Here is a 24,005-nt window from a genome sequence, read left to right as displayed (position 1 = left end):
AAAAAAATACTTTAGGTAGTCTTTATTTTTTTCTAGTAAATATGATTGAAGGAGGGGGGTAGGCTGTCTTTAATAGGGAATGGCAGGTACTATTAACAATTTAGCTTCTTTTCCCCTTCTCCACTCGTCTTGTATTACTGTGAACTTTTTACTAATTATGGAAAACCAGATAGAATATAATAAAGCTTAGCATTGGTCTTTGGTTAAAGACTTTTCTCCCTTTAGATCAAGAGGCTTATATAACATATATAGCCTTGCTTGTAAAATTAATCACTTAATTTCAGAATTCTCCAGTCATATGAAAATAGGAAAAAGGGGCTGGGCATGGTGGCTCACACTTGTAATCCCAGCACTTTGGGAGGCCAAAGTGGGAGGATCACTTGAGGCCAGTAGTTCAAGACTAGCTTGGAAAACATAGTGAGACCCTGCCTCTACAAAAAAAATTTAAAAAATTTGCTGGGTATGGTGGCATACACTTTTAGTCCCAGCTACTTGGGAGGCTGAGGCAGGAGGATTGCTTGAGCCCACAAGTTCAAGGCTGCTTTGAGCTATAACCATGCCACTGCACTCCAGCCAGGGTGACAAAGTGAGACCTTGTCTCTTAGAAAAGGTAATAGGAAAAAGGAAATGAAGAAATTAGAAGTGTTGGCTTCTAACTTACTCTGATCATTTTTTTTTGGCGACAGAGTCTTGCTCTGTTGCCTGGTTAGAGTGCAGTGGCATCATCATAACTCAGTGCTACCTCAAACACCTGGGCTTGAGTAATCCCTCTGCCTCAGCCTCTCGAGTAGCTAGGACTATAGGCTTGTGCTGCCACACCCATCTGATTTTTCTATTTTCAGTAGAGACAGGGTCTTGCTCCTGCTCAGGCTTGTTTGGAACTCCTGAGCTCAAGCAATCCTCCTACCTGGGCCTCCCAGAGTGCTAGGATTACAGGTGTGAGCCACCGCCCCTGGCCTCTGATCATCATTTGATTTGATTAACAGCAAGTTTTTGTCATGTATGTTATAATAATAGAAATAACATTGCATTTCTGTTCTTGTTCCTTGATACCAACTCTCAGATTTTTCTGTTGTATCTTTGTATACCATTCTTATGGTAGACATTTGTGATAGTAAATTTGCTTGCCTCACACATTATGTAACTTAAGGTGGCCAGATTTTAGACAAGGAATATTTTTTGCATTTCTAGCTTCACAGTTGAATGACTCTAGTTAATAATCATCACCATTCCTATTTCTCCCTATTTATCATTTACAAATGTGTTTAGTCTTTTTCAGAAGTTCTGATAGTATGAAAATAAAAGTTTTCTTGAGTCTTCTTACATTATTAACGAAAGTGTGATGTGATGACTCAAAGTTTAATCACATAAGGAACTGATAATCTATAAGGACAAAATTATCAGCATCACTTACTAAAGAAAAGCAAGTTAAATAAGCTATCTGCTGCCATTTCTGCCAGAAGAGATCAAGATTGCAAACTCCAATAAATGTTGAATATGATAGAATATAGAATAAGTATAGTGACATTTTCCTGATGGCTTGTAGATAATTTTCTGGTGACTTACAAATATGTTATCACATAAAAAGCATGAACTTAATTTTGTGCGACCTCCTTATGATCCCATTGTTGAGAAATTATTAAGAAGAAAAAGTTACTCAAATTTCTTTACAAGTACAAAATTTATAGGCTGTTTGAATCCAGTTCACTATAGCATTATTTGTAAGGTAGCTAAACATTGGAAACCATGCAAATGTTATTAATAATATTTTTCAAATGGAAATGTCTTCTAGGTGGTAGCATTTTGAATTTCTTTTAAGCCTCTGTACTTAAATATTTTGTAATGAACATGTACCATCTTTATAAAAACAAAGTGAGAATACGGGACCTACTTAAATGTCCAATATCTACAGATGTCAGGAATGTAAAGGTATAAAGTGGGTGAATGTAAGTGCACATGCCTGCATTGTAGAGGTGGAATAAGGCTATAATAAGTTGGAGAACTAGAGTACACGCTAAATGCATGCTGCTATTCAGTTTCCGTCTCCATCTGATTGTTGCTGAATGGGTTCAGTTTACTTCGATCTTCTATTTCAAGAGAACTTGCAAATTCTAGTTTTTATGTGCCTTCTGATTTTTTAAACTTTAGCTCTTTTTGTTGTTGTTTTTTAAGTGTGGGTTATTGCTTTGCATAATCAGCACTAATAAAAAAGAAGAGGGGAAAGAAATTAAATTTAAAAAGTTAAAAATTTGGCTGGGCACGGTGGCTCACACCTGTAATCCTGGCACTCTGGTAGGCCGAGGCGGGAGGCTCACTTGAGCTCAGGAGTTTGAGACCAGCCTGAGCAAGAGTGAGACCCCGTGTCTATTAAAAATAGTAAAAATTAGCTGGGTGTGGTGGCGCATGCCTGTAGTCCCAGCTACTTGCGAGGCTGAGGCAAGGATCGCTTGAGCCCAGGAGTTTGAAGTTGCTGAGAGCTGGGTTGACCTCCATGGCACTCTAGCCCGGGCAACAGAGGCGAGACTCTGTCTCAAAAAAAAAAAAAAAGTTAAAAATTTTTAAAAATTAAAAAAAAAAAGTGTGGGCTAGCATTTGGCCAACAGGTCACCAGTTGTAATTTCTGAGGTAAGCCAGTTCTTGGAAATTAATATTAGAATATTTTATTGTTAAAATAAGAGACCATGTGGTATCGATAGTGTACTTCGAAGGTCTTTAGCTGCAATGTGGTGCCATTTAACTGGCATTAGTTGTTGGGTTTTAATTTTAAAAAGTTATAAAAAGTTGGTTTGTTACTCAAGTACGTATATTAACAAAGCTTAGGGTGATATGCTTTTACCTAATGTAGATCCTTATTTCCTTCAAAATATGAATGTAGATTTTATACTCTTATTATTGCTAATACCACAAATTCTTAGGGTTCTACTATTAAAATAACATCCCAGTTGTTTTTATAGTGTAGATGTTATATAAATAAAATTATTTTTTTAATGTAAGGATTTGTTCAAGTGTGCTATCTTTTTTGTTATCAAGGATTTTAAAATACCTAGTAATACAACATTAAAAACTCCTCTGGTTGCTGTATTTGATGATCTGGATATAGAAGTGGAAGAAGAAGATGAACTTAAGGCAAGAGGTAAAATAATTCTCCTGTGTAACACTCCTTTGTATGGCACTGCCTATTTCTTTAGTAAACTGTATAATGGGAAAATTTCAAAATCTGGAGGTGAAAGGGACTTGATGATAAAAGAACTCTGAAATTTGGCCTAGTAAAATTGTATTTGCAAGCAAACTTTTGATTTCTCTGGTATCAGTTTACCAAAGCTGGGATCCTAATTACTCTTTGGCATTTGAGCCTTATGGTCCTTTTTGCTTAATTGCCTTTTGCAGTCTGTTTGCACAATGGTTCTCAGTCCATTTTTCTATTCTTAACCTGTCATTGATGGGGATTGGTGGGAAATTATTAGGGTATCCTCTTAGCAGAATTTCTTAGAGCTGTGGTCTCCAACCCCTGTTAGGGACTGGACCACAGAGCTCTGACGCCCCCACTGCCCCCCACACCAAATTCTCTTCCATCAAACTTGTGGGGGGATGCGCACGGCAGGAGGTGAGTGGCGGGCAAGTGAGCGAGGGAAGCTTCATCTGTATTTGTAGCCACTCCCCTCCCCATTGCCCATCACTGGCATCACCATCTGACCTCCCTTCCCACCCTGAGTCCATGGAAAAATTGTCTTCCATGAAACTGGTCCCTGGTGCCAAAAAGGCTGGGGACTGCTGTTTAGGGGTAATATTCATTTAGAAAAAGAATCAGGTGATTCTGATACTCTCTTCCCTTGTTCCCCATTCACTCCCTCTCAACCCCTACATTGAGAACCAGTCTATTAGGATTTTCTATATTTTAAGCCTACAGTTCTTAGTATAAACTTTAATTTTCAGCTTTTCAGTTGATACTAGGCACATATTGAGTGTGTATATAGATAATTATCTGGAAATTAACACTTTGGTATAAGTTTAACATTATGTGAGATAATTTATAAATATGTATTTCTGTATGTTAGCCCATTAATTTAGCCTACACTATTTATTGGATACTTATCAAGTGTTAATTCAGCCATGTTTCAGAGATTCCTAGAAGTTTAAATTTTCTTTGTATTGCTCTAAATTCAAATAGCATTTATAATTTTATTTTTTAAGTATATGTTATTTCATCTTTTAATAATGGAGTAAACTGATGAAAGTGAACTTGAATATACATGGAAGAGATAACAATGACTTCTTTACTGTATTAGCTTGAGCCATATGAAATTGTCATTTTTGTAGGTTGAATGTTAGTAGTTTCCTATGGTTCAACCTAATAAATATTGCTTTTAATTCAATACATTGAAATGGGAAGGAAAAGCATACTTATCATTTATCATGATGTGAATTTTTTGCATTGTCGTTAAACAACTTTCTCACAATAAACTTAGTTTATAATGAGAAATATAAGTCTCAGCTAGTACTCTTTAAAAATGTCTGTTCTTAGTGAAATGATAATAGGAAAGGCTGTTCTTCTTGTGCAGATATCAGAGGTTGAACTAAGTAATCCTTGAATTTATCCAAAGCTCAAAATTTTGGTGATTATGATTTTGTGATTTTGATTTCCAAAAGTGTGACCTCTCTGAGTTGTTCAGGTTGCTATTTTATATTTCTGTGGTCCTTAATGTACTTTGGGAACCATAGTATTCCCCCCAAAAGTTGAGTCATTTTGTATTATTGAATGATGACTTAATTTATATTTTTTCTTCATAGGTCTTACAGGTTTGAAAAATATTGGAAATACTTGTTATATGAATGCAGCTTTGCAGGCTCTTTCTAATTGGTAAGTAGAGAAATTAATTTTGTTTTTGTTTATATAATTTTTAAATTCACTTTTTTTAGCAGAAAACTGTGCTACTATAGTAGTTAACTAACTCTCAAGGTAGAGTAGGCAAGAATCTGGTTTGGGACATAATCTGTTGTTGTCCCATTGGGGTTTACTATGTGTATATCTATAGTTTCTTTTTTTTTTTTTTTTTTGAGACAGAGTCTCGCTTTGTTGCCCAGGCTAGAGTGAGTGCCGTGGCGTCAGCCTAGCTCACAGCAACCTCAAACTCCTGGGCTTACTGCCTCAGCCTCCTGAGTAGCTGGAACTACAGGCATGTGCCACCATTTTTCGTATATATACATTTTAGTTGGCCAGATAATTTCTTTCTATTTTTAGTAGAGACGGGGGTCTCATTCTTGCTCAGGCTGGTCTTGAACTCCTGACCTCAAGCGATCCACCTGCCTCGGCCTCCCAGAGTGCTAGGATTATAGGCGTGAGCCACCGCACCCGGCCTATCTATCTATAGTTTCTTGAAGCTACTGGTCTTGGCTTAGACCCTAGGTAGTTGTGTGTCTTTGAGCAAGTTATTTGTTTATTACATCTAGAAAATGAGGAACTGGAACTAATTAATTCTTCAGATTACTTTACTTCAGAGATCATATGGAAATATTTTATATTTTTCTGTGGGTGGAAAGCTTCTAATAAATATTCAGATTTTTTTTCCTTATTGTAGCCCTCCAAAGTAGATAGGCCAGGTGGTATTACTCTTAAGATTAGATGCATTGAGTCAGGACCAGAATTCATAAATCACTAACTTTGACATTACCTTTGCTACCTGATTGAATTTTAGAGCAGTGGTTGGAAACTGAGCATAGACAGGTTTTGTATCTCTTATCTGAAATGCTTGGGACCAGAAGTGGTTGGGATTTTTTCAGATTTTTGAATATTTGCATTATACTTAGCAGTTGAACACCGGTGCCTAAACTGAAAATCCAACATTTGAAATGCTCCAATGAGCATTTTTCTTGAGCATCATGTCAGCACTCAAAAAGTTTCAGGTTTTAGAACATTTTGAATTTTGGATTTTGGGATTAGGGATATAAAACCTGTATATCTTCCCAAAATAGTTTCATTTCTATTATATATAACCCTGTATAAATGCTTTGTCTTCAGTTGTCTTATGTTTCATAACCCTTTAAAATAAAGAGAACTCAATTTTTATTAAGTGATGAGAGAACACCTCTTTGAAGAAGTGACATTTAATCTGAAACCTGAAGAATGAATATGAGCTGGTTGTATGAAAAGATGGGTAAAACATTCCAAGCAGAAAGATCAACACTTTGTAAGCAGCCTTGGGGTGAAAAAGAGCTTGACACTTCTGAGGAACTGGAAGAAAATCTATATGACAGGAGTACAGGAATAATGGGAGTGGGTCTAGGTCATGTAGGCCACATTATTTAGATTCTGTGTAGTAAGACACCATTGAAGTGTTTTTACAATGGAGTAGCCGAATAATCTAACTTATATTTTAAAAAGATGACTATGGTTGCCATGTGTACAGTGAATTGGCAGAAGAAGAAAATGGAATCTAGTAGATCAGCTAGGAGATTATTATAGCAATTTAGGCAAGAAATGGTGATGGCTTGTACTATTTAGGGTGGTAGGAAAGAAGTGCAGGAATTGAAGATAAGCATTTTTAGGAGAATGACTGGTTGATAGGATGTGGGTTAGAGTAAGTGGAGAAAGGGAAAAGGAGATTCATGGTTTAATAATATAATCATATGATGAAAGAACTGTAGGTTAATGCTATTGTTATTGTTATGCATGTAAGAAAACTAGACATAAAAGTTTAAATAACTTTGCCAATGTAACCAGCTAGTAAGTACTAGAGGAGAATTCTAAATTTAAGGTTTATGTGTGTGTGTTTGTTGTTCTGAATCCTTTGATGTTGATTACTGTACAGTACTGCTTCCACAAATTTACTTTGCAACTTCTTTGATTCCATTGGAAAAGATGTGACCAATAAGGTTACACTGTTTGCAAAGAGGTGGCTTAGTAACTATCCAAATGCCTTCAGTGGATGGTTAATTCATTGCAGGTCAGGATTTGGTCCTTTGCCCAGTCAGTTTCCTATAACTGAATAGATTCATGGAGGTTCCCTCAAGCTAGTCAAACTCATAAAAGATTATATTGCCTTATAAATTGCTAACTTGAGTCATCAACAGATAACAGTACCACATACTACAATGTAGAAGCCTGGAGGAAGAGCAGGTCCACTTGAAAGTTATATTTTGCGCATGTTAAATTTGAAATACCATAATGGCCATCAGTTCGGGTATTTGATATAAATCTGGAGTTCAGCTAACATGGTTCACTTTATATAAATTTGGCCATAATTGGCATATGGGTGAAAATTTTAGACAACCCAGGTGAAGGAGTACATAGGGAAGAAGAAAAGTTACAGGATCAAGTCCTGAAGAACGCTTTTATTTAATACTTAGATGTCTAAGAGCAAAAGGAGCAATAAAGAGGGAAAAGAAGTGGCCAGGGAGGTAAAGAGGAAAAGTAGAAAAGTGCATCACAGTAGTCCAGAGATTTGTTCAAGAACGAGAGAGTAGTCACCTATAACAAGTGTTACTGAGAAAGCACTGAAAGGTATTAACTGGACCTGGCAGCATGGAGAACTCTGATACATATGAGGGGGCCAAATCTGACTTGAATGGGTTGAACTCATTAAGAATATGAAGAAGTGAAGGTGAAGCTGTAAAAGGCAGCAAAGGAATAACAGATACAGAGATACATGTGCTGTCAATTCATTTAATGATTTGAAATTAATTAGTATTAAACTTTGATTCCACTCTGATATTTTTCTTTTTTAAATTAGCCCACCTTTGACACAATTTTTTCTTGATTGTGGAGGACTAGCTCGAACAGATAAGAAACCGGCCATTTGTAAAAGTTATCTCAAGCTAATGACAGAACTGTGGCATAAAAGCAGGTATATACTTACTATGTTTCTTTTCTTTTCTTTTTAACTATTATAAATATTAAAAGGGTGTAGGTCTATTTATAGAGCTGAAAAAAGTGGAAGAGAGACAGATTGGAGATAGTTCAGTTTCATGCATATTACATTTGCAACTGAATATCCAAATGAAAGCGTCATAGAAGTTTAGAATTATTTGGACTGGTAGTATAGTGTTGAAGTGCTAAAGCTGCTGTTACTGAAGCTTTTGAGTTTCAGTGCAGGAGTAGGCATTCTCACAATACTAAAATCAGACCCTAAATACCTATATTAATGTTTTCCTGTTTAAGTTTATTCTTTGTTATGTTTATACTTTGTTCTAAAGTTTAGCATAAGGATAATTATTTGCTGTAAGATGTTAGTATTTTGTTTAAGAACTATTCAGGAAACTGCTTTTTTGAAAAATCTTACAGTGGAGATTGATCATTTATTTGGGGGAGGAGAGCAATAAAATATCAATTAAAATATCACTAATATGTTCTCATGTACCTCTGAAACATAATACTGGGCAGATTTGAATGATTTTTGTGAAATATAAACAATTTTCAATTTATCGAGCACTTTGAATTCTTGGTTGTTAACTTCTAAAACAAAAATTAAAAATCCCCAAATTTCTCTTTAAAAATGTATTCTTCAGGCCAGGATCTGTTGTGCCCACAAATCTGTTTCAAGGAATTAAAACTGTAAATCCAACATTTCGGGGGTATTCTCAGCAGGTTAGTCTCTTGCTTTTCATTCATAATTTTAATAATCTTAAATAAATGTGGAAAATGCTATTAGGCTTTTTGTCTGTGTATGTCATTACTCCTTTGTCTTTATTTGCCAAGATTAGTAACCTATTATCATGTTTGTTTACAGTTTTCCAACTTTTAGTTTTATTATGTATGTTTTTCTAGACACTTTTAAATGTCCAGGTGGGTAAATACATCAGTATATTTCTTACAGCTTTTAGCTTCGAGTTCTACACTCAGAGATTAGAAATTTTCACCAATATTTTCTATATTTTATGCTTTCATTTTTTACATTTAATTATTCAGTACATCTGGCATCTATTTTGTGTTACAGTATCATTCAAATTTCATTTTTATTTTTCATAAACAAGTTATACTAAACTCTACAAATGTAAGAATTATCTTCCTATCTGATTTAAAATTTTCTTTGTTAATTTTTTCATTCTTATGTTAATATATGATAGGATCTGTTTCTGGGCTTTCTAATCATTTCATTGACCTATCCTTTTGAAATAGTACCACATGGTGGTTTCAGTTATTGTAGTTTTTTTATATAATATCTTCTAATATTAATACCTAGTCCTCTCACATTTTTTTTTCAACCCATTACCTATTCCGTGTTCATTTTTTCCCATGCAAATTTCTGGATCTTTAAAGATCATGATTTGGTGGTATGAGTTATTGTGTTTTCAGTAAGTACTTCAGGTTGATCAAGGCATTTTCTTTGAAATACAGTGCAAGATTGGGGGAAGCTCTAATTTAAGCCAAACATGTAAAATATTTGAATTTAGGACATCTCTCTGAATTCTGTCACATGAGGCAAATCCTTATTTTTTCTATGTCTTATCCTTCCAGTTTATTAGTAGCAACACTACTAAAAGCTGATCTCTAGATCATCTTCAGTTTATTAAAACTTTTATTTACACAACTTTTTAGAATTTAGCGTGTCCTATTCCTCTAGCACCTAATGTTTTACAAACTGATATTCTTCAGTATAGTGCTACAGATTCATAAATCAGTTGACAAACATATTTTGTATATTTTCCCTGAAGTTTATACACATGTAATGAAGTGATAACATTATGTTGCTGATGCATTAGGATGCTCAAGAATTCCTTCGATGTTTAATGGATCTGCTTCATGAAGAATTGAAAGAGCAGATAATGGAAGTAGAGGAAGATCCTCAAACCATAACTACTGAAGAGACCATGGAGGAAGACAAGAACCAGTCAGATGTAGATTTTCAGTCTTGTGAATCTTGCAGCAACAGTGATAAAGCAGAAAATGAAAGTTGCTCTAGAGGCTTTTCTGAAGATAATAATGAAACAACCATGTTAATTCAGGATGATGAGAACAATTCAGAAATGTCAAAAGATTGGCAAAAAGAGAAGATCTGTAATAAGATTAATAAAGTAAATTCTGAAGGAGAATTAGATAAAGATAGAGACTCTGTATCTGAAACAGTTGACTTGAACAACCAGGAAACTGTCAAAGTGCAAATACACAGCAGAGCTTCAGGTGACAATTTAATAATTTAATCATGAAAATGATAGTATTCATTTTTAGACAGTGGGTGTTTAAATAATTGTTACTTTGGGGATTTCTTATTTATTTATTTATTTGTTTATGTGTGTATGTATTTATTTAAAGAGACAGAGTCTTGCTCTGTCACCCAGATTAGAGTGTGGTGGCCCAGTGACAGCTCACTGTATCCTCAAACTACTGGGTTTGAGCTGTCCCCCTGCTTTAGCCTCCAGAGTAGCTGGGACAACAACATCCTCCTTTAAACTGTAGCATTCCCAGCTACTTGGGAGCCTGAGGCAGGAGGATGGCTCTAGCCCAGGAGTTTGAGGTTGCAGTGAACTATGACGACGCCACTGCATGCTAGCCCAGGCCAACAGTGACACCCTGTCTCGAAAAAAAGTAGAGTTATAGTTTAGCAATATTTGCTTGTGAGTGTTAAATTAAAGCCATAAAAGTACCCAACCTGAGGATAAGAGGAATTTTATGGGTCATTTAATTATATAAGAAATTTATCATTTTGAACTAAACATTTCATCAAAAGTCTTTTATGTAGTTATGTAGTAATCTAGAAAATTGGGCTTCTCAGAATTTAAGCAAATTCTGTTGAGTGCCCAGAAACAAGTAAAATAACCCAAGTTGCGATTTTTTAATTATACACACTATTGTATTTAGATTGCTGTCACTGGAGTCCCATTGGATGTGTTTTAGTGTAGGAGTTTAATTAACTATACTGAGGCCAGGCACGGTAGCTCACACCTGTAATCCTAGTACTCTGGGAGGCCCAGGTGTGAGGATTGCTTGAGCTCGGGAATTCAAGACCAGTCTGAGCAAGAGTGAGACCTCCATCTGTACTAAAAACAGAAAAAGTAGTTGGGCGTTGTTGTGTTTGCCTGTAGTCCCGGCTACTTGGGAGGCTGAGGCAGGAGGACCGTTAGAGCCAAGGAGTTTGAGGTTGCAGTGAGCTGTGATGATGCCACTGCACTCTAGCTGGGGTGACTGAGCGAGGCTCTGTCTCTGTTATGATAGATTATGCTATAATGTACTAGTCAGTGTTCCTTTGAGAAAGAACGAGTGGCCAAATTAATGATATTTGAGTTAAATTGCTTTGTGTATTACATATATCTCTTCAAGAGTTAACTTATCTTGGCTTAACATGATGTTTTAGTTTTCTAAATCACACATAATTGGATCATCAGAAGTTCAAATTATGTGATCTTAAAATAAGTGGCAGACAAGTAACATAAGAAAGTTCATCTTTTGTAATTACTAAAGAGAGTTACTAAACAATTTATTTAGGTATTTGAATGAATCCAGAATTTTTTCTTTTATTTATTTATTTATTTATTTATTTATTTTTTTGAGACAGAGTCTCACTTTGTTGCCCAGGCTAGAGTGAGTGCTGTGGCATCAGCCTAGCTCACAGCAACCTCAAACTCCTGGGCTCAAGCGATCCTCCTGCCTCAGCCTCCCGAGTAGCTGGGACTACAGGCATGCGCCACTATGCCCGGCTAATTTTTCTATATATATATTTTTAGTTGTCCATATAATTTTTTTCTATTTTTAGTAGAGACAGGGTCTCGCTCTTGCTCAGGCTGGTCTCAAACTCCTGACCTTGAGCGATCCACCCGCCTCGGCCTCCCAGAGTGCTAGGATTACAGGCGTGAGCCACCGCGCCCGGCCCAGAATTTTTTCTTGAGGAATATTTCCTTAACTATACAAAGACTAATGGTTTACCTGTGTACAGAGCCTTCTGGTCAGGAAAACTAGGAGTGTTAAGCTCCTTAATTATACTGACCTTGTGTAGAAGTTGTTGAATCAATAAATTTGTCAAATGTCAGCATTGAAAGAGTTAGCCTTGACACCAGCCCTTTCTTGTCAAAAGCCCAGTTAAACCTCATTAAGGGACATGCTGGTCCTTTATTGCTCTGTAACAAGCTTCTTCTTATACATAGTAACTAGGGGATGACCTAAATCAGGAGTCTGAGCTTTTACGTGTTTTAAAGCTTGATGAAAAAAATCTGGCAAAATCCATATGGCATGCAAAACCTAAAATATTTACTATTGGGCCTTTTCTAGGAAAAATTTGCCACCCCCTAACCTTGATCACATTAACTTTATTCCTTTCAGAAAGGCCTAGAGTGAGTCTTTTTTTTACCCCAAATAATATGCGGTCTGATTTAGTCATGGTTGAAATATTCAGAAGTGTCTATGTGAAAAATGATTTTGCATTATGTGGAAAAATCCCTGAAGACAATCTGTTTCAAAGTATCTTGTCAACATTTCTCTTTTCTTCATTCAAATAGTTATTGAATATAGTCCTTGTCCTGGAATATGTGTAAGGCAATAAGAATCCAACAACAAACTATCAAGATAGCTCTCATGGAACTTGTATTTTCTGGATTCATCTTATAATTTAATTCTAAAAAAGATCCCTTCTTGATGAATATATGTGTTTTCTTTTATCACAGTAAGAATAAAATGACATATGATTACCTTATGCTTAGATTTATTTTTTATTTTTTAAATTATTATGAGTACATAATAGTTGCATATATTTATAGGGATATGCTTCAATTTCTTGTTTGAGTCCCCCCACCCCAGCAAAGTGTTGCTCTGTTGCCCAGGCTAGAGTGCAGTGGCACGATATAGCTTACTGCAGCCTCGAACTCTTGGGCTCAAGCAATCTTCCCACCTCAGGCATGTGCAACTATGCCTGGCTAATTTTTTTTAATTATTATTATTGTTTGTACAAACAGAGTCTCACTATGTTGCCCAGCCTGGTCTCCAGTAATCCTTCCACTTTGGCCTCCCAAAGTACTGGGATTACAGGCATGAGCTAGTGCACCCAGCCTTTTGTTTGATTTTTATTACTACATTAGTTTGGGAGATTAATCTCTCTTTTTCCCACAGGGTTTTAAAACTGTCCTGAATATCTTTTTTTTTTTTTTTTAAATATTGACTGTATTTGGATAAATAAGATCCTCTTTGGTTTTGTGTCATTCCGCTGCTCATTTCCTGAATTGCCTACAACAGTAGTGTGTTATAAACATTAATTGGATTCCTAGTTGGAAAATCACTATTATTTTGCTTAGCAAGCACTTTGTCTATCAAGTATTCACCTGACATTTGTTAATGTGAATTGTGTTCAAAATGTCAAATTAGAAAACCTTTAAATTAGTTAATGTTATTGGACAGGTATAATAACTTTACTACTTAAGATAATAATACAAATTTCAATATTACAGAATATATCACTGATGTCCACTTGAATGACCTGTCAACAACACAGATTCTTCCATCAAATGAAAGTGTTAACCCACGTTTATCCACGAGCCCTCCTAAATCAGGCAATTTGTGGCCAGGATTGGCACCCACACACAAAAAAGGTAAAAAGTTTCCCTTATTTAAATTCTTTTACTTTGGGTCTTAATTTAAAATGCTGATTTTGACATTTGATAATTTGAAGTGTTATTCATGAAATATTATTTGTTCCTTTAAAATTGACAGCATAATTTTATATAACCATGATTTAAAATTTTGTTTGTTCTTTCTCAATTTTTAAAAGTTTACTTACAGTTGAGCAGTCTTTTTCTTGTGTAGAATTTTATTAGTTTTAACACATGAATAAATTCTTGTTACCACCACAACAGACAGAATATAGAATGGTTCTAACACCCAAAAGAATTCCCTCATACTAGTACTTTGTAATCAGATCATTGTTCTATCCCTAAGCCCTGGCACCGTTGATCCTCTTCCTGTTGTTTTGCCTTTTCCCTGAATGTCATAAACGGAATCGTAGGCCGGGCGTGGTGGCTCACGCCTGTAATCCTAGCACTCTGGGAGGCCGAGGCGGGTGGATCGCTGGAGGTCAGGAGTTCGAGACCAGCCTGAGCAAGAGCGAGACCCCGTCTCTACTAAAAATAGAAAGAAATTATATGGACAACTAAAAATATATATAGAAAAAATGAGCCGGGCATGGTGGCACATGCCTGTAGTCCCAGCTACTTGGGAGGCTGAGGCAGAAGGATTGCTTGAGCCCAGGAGTTTGAGGTTGCTGTGAGCTAGGCTGACGCCATGGCACTCACTCTAGCCCGGGCAACAGAGCAAGACTCTGTCTCAAAAAAAAAAAAAAAAAAAAAAATGGAATCATAGTCTTTTGAAGTAGGCTTCTTTCACTTAACATAATGCATTTGAGATTCAGTCATGTTATTGCATGTCTGTATAGTTCGTTCCTTTTTACTACCAAGCAATATTTCATTGTATGACTGTACTACTATTAATTCGTTAATTCCATCATTGAAGGACTTTTGAATTGTTTCCAGTTTTTGGCAATTATGAACAATGCTGCTCTAAACATTCATGTGCAGGTTTTTCTAAGAATGTAAGTTTTCATTTGTCTAGGATACATACCTAGAAGTGGGTTTAGTGGGTTTTATGTTCATTTTATGCTTAACATTGTGTGAAACTGCCAGACTTTTCCAGAGTGTCAGTACCATTTTGTGTATGGGAGTCCCGGTATTACAAAACGTAAAACTATAAATCTTTGAGAAGAAAACATAGGCAAAAGTCTTCATGACCTTGGGTTAGGCAAAGAACTCTTAAAGACATCAAAAACTTGATCCATAAAAGAAAAAATTAAAAATTTTTCTTGGCAATGGACATTGTTAGAAGAATGGAAAGATAAGATTGGGAGGAAATATTTACAGAGCACATAGCTAACAACAGACTTGTATCCAGAAATATATAAAGAACTCTGAAAACTTACTAGAATCCTTTCCTCAAACAAAGCCTTACTTGGAACCAAAATCAGGTAAAGCAGAATTACTCTGAAGTCAAGATGGGGAGACTGAACCCCACCTATTTCATCTTTAGCTTTTACTGCACTTTTTAACCTCTTTCTCTCTTCCTTTGACTTGGAGGACATAAGTAAACATACCAGTGATGAGGCTAAACTCTTCATTTTGCATATGGAAAAAATGCCCTGAATATTGTGCTAATTAAGGATTTTTTCATTTCCCCATTTGTACATTTATGGTGGCCAAGGATCACACATGTTTAAAAGCAACAGCAGCTTAAACCTTGTCTACTTAGTTTCTCTGTTTTTTGTTTGTTTATTTTTAAGTAAAGCTATTTTGAATGGTATTATGAAAATTTCCCTTCAGTGTAGTAATTTTTACTAGAGAAAAATGTTAAAGGATGTACTTTGATTGTTTTTTTAAATGTTGTATACTTGTGTTTCAATCCTAGCTCAGTCTGCATCTCCAAAGAGAAAAAAACAGCACAAGAAATACAGAAGTGTTATTTCAGACATATTTGATGGAACAATCATTAGCTCAGTGCAGTGTCTGACTTGTGACAGGGTGAGTATGAGGGAATTAGAATACACAGAAAATTTCTGTCAAATGCTTTTTTTTTAAAAAAACCTGGCAAAATGATGTGAAAAATTTAATTCTTTCTCTTTGCTACTGATGTTCATACATGCATTTCTTGTGTTTGCAGCAATATAAATTGGTTCTAGGAGTAGAATTTAGTTTTTTGGAAGTAATATTAATAGTAACATCCTTTTTAAAGGGTGGGTTTTGACCCATCATTGGACAGGCATATGTATTATAAGGAAAAATTACTAAATTTTTCATTTTGGTTACATATAAAGGTGAGAAGTTACTTAGCAACGAGAATTGGTAACACTTACGTATTCTACCAAGGCTGATGAAATAAGTATGATTGGAAACTGTTGCTACTCACAGGGCACAAAGCTGTGAATGTATCTCTTACATTTGGTTCTACTTATGCCTTATAAATAATTCCCCATGTTAAGATTGGAACTCTGATAATAAAGGTAGTGTCAAATTCATAGACAGTAATAAGGGCATACATTAAAATCATCATGAGTTCTTTAATAACAGTTAAATCTCTTAAAGTTTCTTTGAGCTTAAGTATGGTTTCATTTTAGTGAAATAATGAATATAATTAATGAATATGAAATAATATTTCAAAAACAATACTAAGTTTTCAGTTATTGTATTAGAATATCAAGTCCAATGTAAGGGCTTTCAATAGGGTCATTTTAAAGTAGGTTATTTTGGTGCTAAATATTTAAATGTAATTATCAGAAATGTTTTCAGCTATTTAAAATTAGATACCAGATTTGGCTCCCCCCCCTTTAAGAAAACATTTTAAAACTATCCTTAAAGGTCAGTTTTCAAAAATAAATACAATATTGCTTAAGAGTTTGGACCTTAAGCTACAGTGGCTGGATTTGGAGTGCTTGATGCTGTAATGTCTGTGACTGTAATGGAGATGCTAGTAGCTACTGCACTGGGTTAATGTAAAGATTAAATTTGGAATAGCACCTGGTATAGAGCAAGTGTTTTTTTTTTTGCTGTTCATTTTTTTTTGCTGTTCAAAAGCAGTTCATTTTTTTTGTTTTTACTTATTATAACTTGCTTTGATCTTTGGAATCTGAAATCTAACCTTATAAATGTGCTGGATTATTTTCATCCCATTTTTAAAACACAAAACAATTTTAGGTGTCTGTAACGCTCGAGACCTTTCAAGATCTGTCCTTGCCAATTCCTGGCAAGGAAGACCTTGCTAAGCTGCATTCATCGAGTCATCCAACTTCTATAGTCAAAGCAGGATCATGTGGCGAAGCATATGCTCCACAAGGGTGGATAGCTTTTTTCATGGAATACGTGAAGAGGTATGTATTTATTTTCTTTGTATAAAATGATTGTTAAAACTACTGTTTCTGCTGTACTGGCAGAACACTGCCTTTTTTTTTCTGTCAATGATGTTTCAGGTTTGTTGTCTCATGTGTCCCTAGCTGGTTTTGGGGTCCAGTAGTAACCTTGCAAGATTGTCTTGCTGCCTTCTTCGCCAGAGATGAACTAAAAGGTAAGATATAATAATATCTATGGCTAAATTGTTATAGGTGAAGCTAAAATACTAGTGGGACTAAATTATAAAATGTATTCACAAAAGCTAAATTTTAAGACAGCTTAAATAGTACTTGCTCATTGGTATAGTGTCAGTATTTATCATGACAATATAACTACAACAAGAAAAATCATATCCTAGAGGAATTTATACAAATTCCTATGTACAAGACAAAATGATAAGTGAAGTGTCTTAAAACCGTTCCGAGATTCAAAGAAGGTCAAACAACCAAAATAATGGGCTTATTTACATACCTGGAATTGTCTGTGAACTCTGTATCATTTAAGGTCCTTCACTGTTTTTTGTGTCTAGGACTTTGCTTGAACATGTGACAGGCAGTCAGTAAATTTTGTTGAGTGAGTAAATGGAAAGGATATTTATTATTTAAAGTAGGCCTTCAAAGTTGAAAGGAGTAAAGGGAGGGGAAGGTAAACAATGTTCTGACTCATGAGCAAAGACTAAAAAAAGGAACCTTGTTTTATTGAGCTGTGAGGTCAGCTTGTGGCAAAATCAAAGAATTATAGAACCAAGAGAAAGTAATTTGCTGTTAATTTAAGAGGAATGACCAGATCTGTTCTTTTTGCAGGTGACAATATGTACAGTTGTGAAAAATGTAAAAAGTAAGTGACATTGGTGATGCTTTTGATTACATGTTGTATATTTTTCCTAGTTATATGAATTGGGCATATGGAGTTAGATTTGCCACTATATTTACAAAAATATAGGTCAGAAAGCTTTGTCCTTATTATAAGAAAGAGAGTAAAAAGACAACTATTCTATAGCCAACACAATTTTGTTCCTGAAGAATCAGAACAATTGTTTCTAGGGTGCTCGATGCTGCTGTTCTTGACCTTAAAAGTACAGTGTGCTGCTTGCTACAATGTTCTCCTGGCAGTAGTGTTGATAATCCACCAGGGTGCCACATCTAGTGACTCTGTTCATCTTGGTGTGTGGCCCTGGCATGCTGATTTATCCTGGTCACTTTAGGGTTAGGATTTTTCCCCCCTGCCAGATGGGAGGATTTTTTAAAATGGCAGCATACAGAGCTGGAACTCTGTTTCCATTTATATGAGGATTCAGGACCTCATCCTGTCTGGATTCAGCTTGTAGACAGGCAGCTGTCCTAAAGCAGCTGTGTAAGATGTTCACCTGTTCATGCTAAGATAAAAATGTAACAAATTTAATAGGCTTATCTAAGCTATGAAAGTGTATATTTTGAGGGGTAAAATGAATGATTTTGCATAAAACATTTTTTTAAAAATAAAGCAATGTTGTCTTCTGAATTACTCTTTTGACAGGCTAAATTCAGGAAGAAAAAGGTATATAGTTTCAGATCTACATAAAATTCAGAAAGGGTATACCAACTTTGATGTTATCTGCTGTTATAATGGCAAAATAGAACAGCTAAAGTCTAATTTTGTTTATATCTACTACCAGCTGCCTTTTAATGTCTTGTAATAAATTTGGACTACAATGCTTCTTGGTGGTAAGTCAGAAAAAAGTGAGTGCAGACTTGATGAAAGAATATTTTGAGGTAGAGTGAACTGGGAAATTTTTCTGAGTCTTTGTAATAGAAAAATAATGGCCTCCTAGTAAGATCTAGAATCCTAATACAGACTTCTTGTTCTTGGCAGTAACCTCAGGGAAAAATTGATCTGCAGCTGTTGGTCCTTTTCCTTGCAGAAAGGAATGCTGTACTGTTTGGTTGATAAAGATGAAGATGCTGCCTTATACTTTTGGAAAGATTTTATCAGTTTGTCTTTGAAGCCCTACCTGACAGCTAAAAAGGGAGTTGGCTAGAGAGGGATCCTTCCTTGTAAAGCAGAGCAGACTAAGAAAAAGATAATAGTGAAGATGGAAAAGAACCTTGCATCTACCCCCAAAATCCAAAGTAGATTGTCAATTGTGTATTAATATTGATTATTAATAATAACCATCCTTTATTTCAAGTTTTTTTCCAACAATAAAGTTTTTTTTTTTTTTTTTGTCAAAACACCTTTAATGATGGAGGGAAAGATGCTAATACCTCTGCTATCTGCTTTTAACATTTTACTATGATAGGAAGCTCTGGAGCCTACAACTTTGGAGGAGAAGCCATCATTCAAGTCAGTCAACAGCAAACCCTCACTCTTTCCTCCTCAGAACTCCTGTTTCAGATGATCCTATGTTAAGAGTAAACCCTGCATCTCATTACAAGACAGAGAGGCAGAGAGGACACCACCTGGAGTTCGTCTCCCAAAGTCTGGGAGTCTTAAGACAGTGGCAAAAACACGAGCTTGGTCAATGGATAGACAAAATGGGGAGAAGAGGAGTCTTGAGAAAGGAAGATGAGGAAATATGAGGCCAGGGAATAACAGAGGAAGTTATTTAAAACTAGAAGCACAATGGTGCTAGGAAATCCTCCGTGATCCCTGGTGCACTGCTGCACACTATGTCATTAGCCCAAAAGAGTATGTTTGAAAATGTTCACATTGACAAGAATTTGAGACTTCTCCCTTCCATCGTGTCCCTTTCTTAATCAGTCAGGTTGCCAGCAAGCCCTATGCTTTAGCAACATTCCTCAGCTCTCCTTCATTACTTCATCAGCCACCCTCACCAACAGTACTCATTAAAGATAGGAAGTAATTGCACATTTTCTAAAATATCGCATGTGAGACCTCTTGGCAATAAATCAGTTTGTCTCCCAGCTTTGAGAGGGAGCTGGAGAATGAGAAACTGGAGATGAAATGGCCTGTTGACCAGTAACACCTGTGCCTTAATGTGACTGTCAAGGGATTTACTGGGAAAATTGTCCTATGCCCATCATTTCTCTGGATTGAGCCACCAATTACTGGAGTATCTTCATTGCCGGCATCTTGTGGAGCAGGGGGAGGGAGAAAGAATATACAGTTTGCTATTTATCATCAATAATGGGCTTCTCAGGCACTACTGTGGATGCAGGAGGCTGAACTAGGAGGAGGGAACTGTCTTCTCCTTGGTCTCTCTGGATCCTGTTGTTGGAGGTACCTTCCCAACCACAGCTCCTGTGCCAAACAACACTGGTGGAGCCAGGCCTAAAGTGGTAGTGGAGGTGGAGCTGTAACCCCAGGGCTTGGTGTGCAGGCCACTTGACAGAAAAGGTGTGTACTAGTTCCAGAATGACAGGAGACCCACCCCTACCAGCTGAGCAGGGTCTTGGGACAAGAAGTCTTGTAAGTTGACCTGCACTGTGCCCTTCAGAGACAGCTGCTGGCCCCTTTGGGCTGGGCTGCAATTCCAAATGTGGGTCTCAGGTGCACCTGCCAAAGGGAAAAGGAGAAGGAGAGAGGAGAAGAGGGGACAGGGTCACCAGGGAAGCTGGCGAGGGTTTCCCTTAAGAGTGTGAAAACTGTAGAAAATCTATTTTCCTCAGATATCAAGAATGAAGAGGGGAGAAAATTTCCTTAGGGGACCATCCCCTTGTAAACACAATAATTTCCAAGCTCAGAGACTAGAGAAAAGCCACTAGGGACGTACCATGTAAGAACTCAGAGGAAAACACAAAAGAAAGGCTCATAAACCGTGGAGGTCCTTCTGTGGAGCTTTCAGTTTCTGCTCCCCAGGTCAAAGGGCAGCAGATACAGAAAAACAGGCTCATGGAGTCATGGAATCATCTTTTTGGGGAAAGGAGGAGAGCCTGGGAAAGTAATGGAAGGTGAACAGGCAGGGATCAAGGGAAGAGCAGCAATATTCTGAGGGCCATGGGGGCAAAGGGCTATACCTGGTGGTGAGCCAGCAGCATATGTTTCTTGAGGGTATCCTGTTTGAGAAAGCCCTCCTGCAGAAGATGCAAGTGAACAGTGGCCCCTTTTTGAGTAGGTCGCCCAGTGTTCCTCCAGAGCTGCCTGGGTGGGAAAGATGTGGCCACATGCTTCACAGGCCTTTTTGCTCCTGCTCTCTTGGCTCCTTTTTCTCATTGCCTCATGCAAGCTCAGCTTCTCCACCGAGGCGGTGCTAGTGCCCTCCCCTTCTGGAGTGGGTGCTGATGCTGGGCTTGAGCTCCTCTCGGGTTTGGCCCCCTCTTCCTTGCCTCCTCAAACAGCACTGCTTCCCCGCTCCATCGGCTGAGGCTGATCCAGGTTGTCAGGTGGTGGTGGTGGCAGAGAAGTCTATTGAGTTGCTTTCTCCTAATGAGAAAGTCCATCTCAGTCCCAGCTGTGGCTGTTAGTGCCACTGTCTCCACTTCCTCCTCTGCCCCAGATGCCTCTTGCATATCACCTCACACTGATACTGTCTGCTCACCTCCACGCTTTGAACCTCTCCCTGTCAGGAAATCTTCACCAGTCACATCTTCCTCATCTTCTCCCTCCTCCTCAGACAACAACTCTTCTGGTCATGGCTGCTGAGACTGCTGCTAGGGGAAGCTCCCTGCCTCAGAGACTAGATTGCCATTCTCGTGGGCAGCTCCTCCCCCTTCAGGGAATGTGGTACCACCATTGGGGATCTGACTCCACAAATGCATCCAAATATGCTGCTGCAGAGAGACAGCGTTGGTGAACTTTTGGCAGATGGGGCTGGACTGGCCTTATGGCCCACAAGATGCACACTCAGATAGCCCAGAGTGGAGAAAGCTCTGCCACACACTTTGCATTTGAAGGGCCACTTACCTCCATGTTGGCCATAACACAGGCGTAGGGCCCAAGGACAGTTGAGCACACAGAGGTAGATGACACTCTGGTTAGGGCCAGAAGAGGCTGACGATGAAGGTGCAAGGGCAGGGGTGGTGGAGGCTCCTGAGGCAGTAGAGGCCACTGCCATCACTCCTTGTCAGTCAGTCTTTTCTACAGTTGCTGCAACTTTGATGTCTCAAAGGGTGAGGCCTCTAAGGGCTCTAGCATATCGGAGGAGAAGCTGCCAGTGGACTTAAAGTGATTGGTAAACACTGCCCAGCTTGGCAGTGAAGACACCAGCTTACTTAGCTGCACATGGGTCGCTGTGCTACTTTCTGCCACCCTCACTCCCTGGTGCGGTGTTTTCATCAGCTTTGCTCTTCCACTGCCTTTGTGAGCACAAACTTACTGAAAGCAGGGAGCCCTGGAGCTGCAGCTGTGCCTGCGCCAGTGGAGAGCAGCGTAAGGCTCTCTGTGGCACTGAGTGCTGTGGTGGAGACCACCAGAGGCTTGCACTTGACACTTCTACCTGGTATGGCTGCCTCTCCCTTGGCCTTCTTTGGTGGCACAGACACACCAGCAGGGCAGGCCACTGCTGGTGACTGCATAGTTTAGGTGTTCTGACATTGGGTGTGGGTTCATCTCCATGCGTGGGTACTTCTCATGATACTGGTGGAAATGTACTTTGAGGTTGCCATGGGTGGTAAAGCAGTTGCCACAGACATTGCACTTATCGGGCCTCTCATCTGTGTGGGAATGAAGGTGGATCCGCAGGGCACTGTCACTGCCAAATACTATGGCACAGAAGTGGCATTTGTGCCTTCCACCAGGCTTCTTCAAGGAACCCATTGCTTCACCACAGCCCAGCTTACCGTTCTTCAGTTTCAGGAGCCCTGGGGAGGCAGCCTCAAAGCCCTTGGGCCGTCCCAAGACACTGTGCTGCCAGTAGTCCAGTGGTGCTTGGGAATACCAGATGAGGGGAGGCAGTCGGCTGATCTGTGCTACCTGGTGGGGCTGAGGAGGGGGCAGGGTGGGTTTGTGGCTTCACTGAACCCCTCCAGCAGATAAAGGATGCTGTGACCCCTGTGTGTGGTAAAGATGGAAGAAAGCCGCTTGGCTATTTCTGCCCCTGAGGAGGAGGAAGAAGATGCCAGTGTCTTGCCAGTTTGGATAGGCTTGATGGGGCTGAAGAGGAGTAGTAGGGACTTGGTGGAAGAGGCAGTCCCTCTCCCAGGTAGCTCTCAGGGGACTGGCAGGGACACCCACCATCTGGCCTGAAGAGCTGAGCAGTAAGTAGCACTTGCCTGTAGATTTACATCTGATGGATCTGCTGCTACAGCACCCATAGCTCTTCCAAGATCAGGAATGTTCAGGTGGCCACTGTTTATATGTGGGAGTAGAGGTGGGAGTGGTGGAGGCAGGGGTGCAGGGGTAGATTTTGGAGGTAATGGCGTTGCTCCCAGCTTGGGACTTTCCCAGATCAGGTTCTTGACTCCCCTAGCTGCTATACCTGTGGGAGCGACCAGGAAATGCCCTTAAGACTCCACTCTGCTCTGGGCCCCAGGTGGGATCCATGGGCACAGAGGACCCAGATTCTGGGGGGTTGCTGTGCTTGTATCCATAACCTGGGAACTATTGTGACCCTCAGGCTCAGGTTAAGAGGAGGCCAAAGAGTTTGGTTAGAATTCTCCTGGTCCCCAATGACCACCATTACAGGAGGGTCAGTAGAACATGTTTTCTTTCTCTTGCTCGCTCTCTATGTCCCCCCTTCCTTTTCCTTTCCCCCTCCCTGTCTAAAAGTTTTAATACATTGACCTGAACTACAGATTTTATAAAATTGAGATTTTGCTTTTAGTTTTACTTGGATGTTTTATAGGCATGGCCAGACCATAGACAGTAGCACACTTCTTAAAACGTAAAATAGGCCAGGCATGGTGGCTCACGCCTGTGTGGCTCACTAGCACTTTGGGAGGCCAAGGCGAGAGGATTACTTGAAGCCTGAGCAACATAGTGAGACCCCATCTCTACAAAAAATAGAAAAATTAGCTGGGCATGGTGCTGTGTGCTTGTAATCCCAGCTACTCGGGAGGCTGAGGCAGGAGGATAGCTTGAGCCCAGGAGTTTAAGGTTGCAGTGAGCTGTGATGATGCCACTGCCCTCTAACAGGGGGAACAGAGCGAGACCCTGTTTCAAAAACAGACGAAAACAAACATAAAATAATTTCTATCAAAAAATTATACAGCTCTCTAAATTTTTATTACTGATATCTTGGTTTAAATTATTTTTTACAATAAGGGACTCTAGTGTTTTGATTATTA

General features: G+C 38.4%; 1 protein-coding gene and 1 pseudogene across 3 annotated transcripts in view; one reads left to right on the top strand and one right to left on the bottom strand.

Annotated features, from left to right (window-relative positions):
- Window positions 1–24,005, top strand: part of USP33 (ubiquitin specific peptidase 33) — a 61,240-nt gene that overhangs the window by 20,681 nt on the left and 16,554 nt on the right. For 2 of the 3 annotated variants that reach the window (XM_069478107.1, XM_069478105.1), the window contains 10 exons: window positions 3,031–3,133; window positions 4,789–4,858; window positions 7,728–7,841; window positions 8,503–8,581; window positions 9,697–10,114; window positions 13,366–13,506; window positions 15,368–15,480; window positions 16,651–16,823; window positions 16,947–17,017; window positions 17,646–17,679. In XM_069478107.1, coding sequence (XP_069334208.1) covers window positions 3,031–3,133; window positions 4,789–4,858; window positions 7,728–7,841; window positions 8,503–8,581; window positions 9,697–10,114; window positions 13,366–13,506; window positions 15,368–15,480; window positions 16,651–16,823; window positions 16,947–17,017; window positions 17,646–17,679 — 1,316 coding nt within the window. Of the gene's footprint in view, window positions 1–3,030; window positions 3,134–4,788; window positions 4,859–7,727; window positions 7,842–8,502; window positions 8,582–9,696; window positions 10,115–13,365; window positions 13,507–15,367; window positions 15,481–16,650; window positions 16,824–16,922; window positions 17,018–17,645; window positions 17,680–24,005 lie in introns of all 3 variants that reach the window. The other variant, XM_069478106.1, reaches the window with a different exon arrangement.
- Window positions 19,696–23,987, bottom strand: LOC138389623 (sal-like protein 2; annotated as a pseudogene).

Source organism: Eulemur rufifrons, chromosome 8 (assembly GCF_041146395.1).
Source record: "Eulemur rufifrons isolate Redbay chromosome 8, OSU_ERuf_1, whole genome shotgun sequence".
Taxonomy (NCBI): Eukaryota; Metazoa; Chordata; class Mammalia; order Primates; family Lemuridae; genus Eulemur; species Eulemur rufifrons.
The sequence above is the reverse complement of the archived record's forward strand: the minus strand, read 5'-3'. Positions and strand labels throughout refer to the sequence as shown.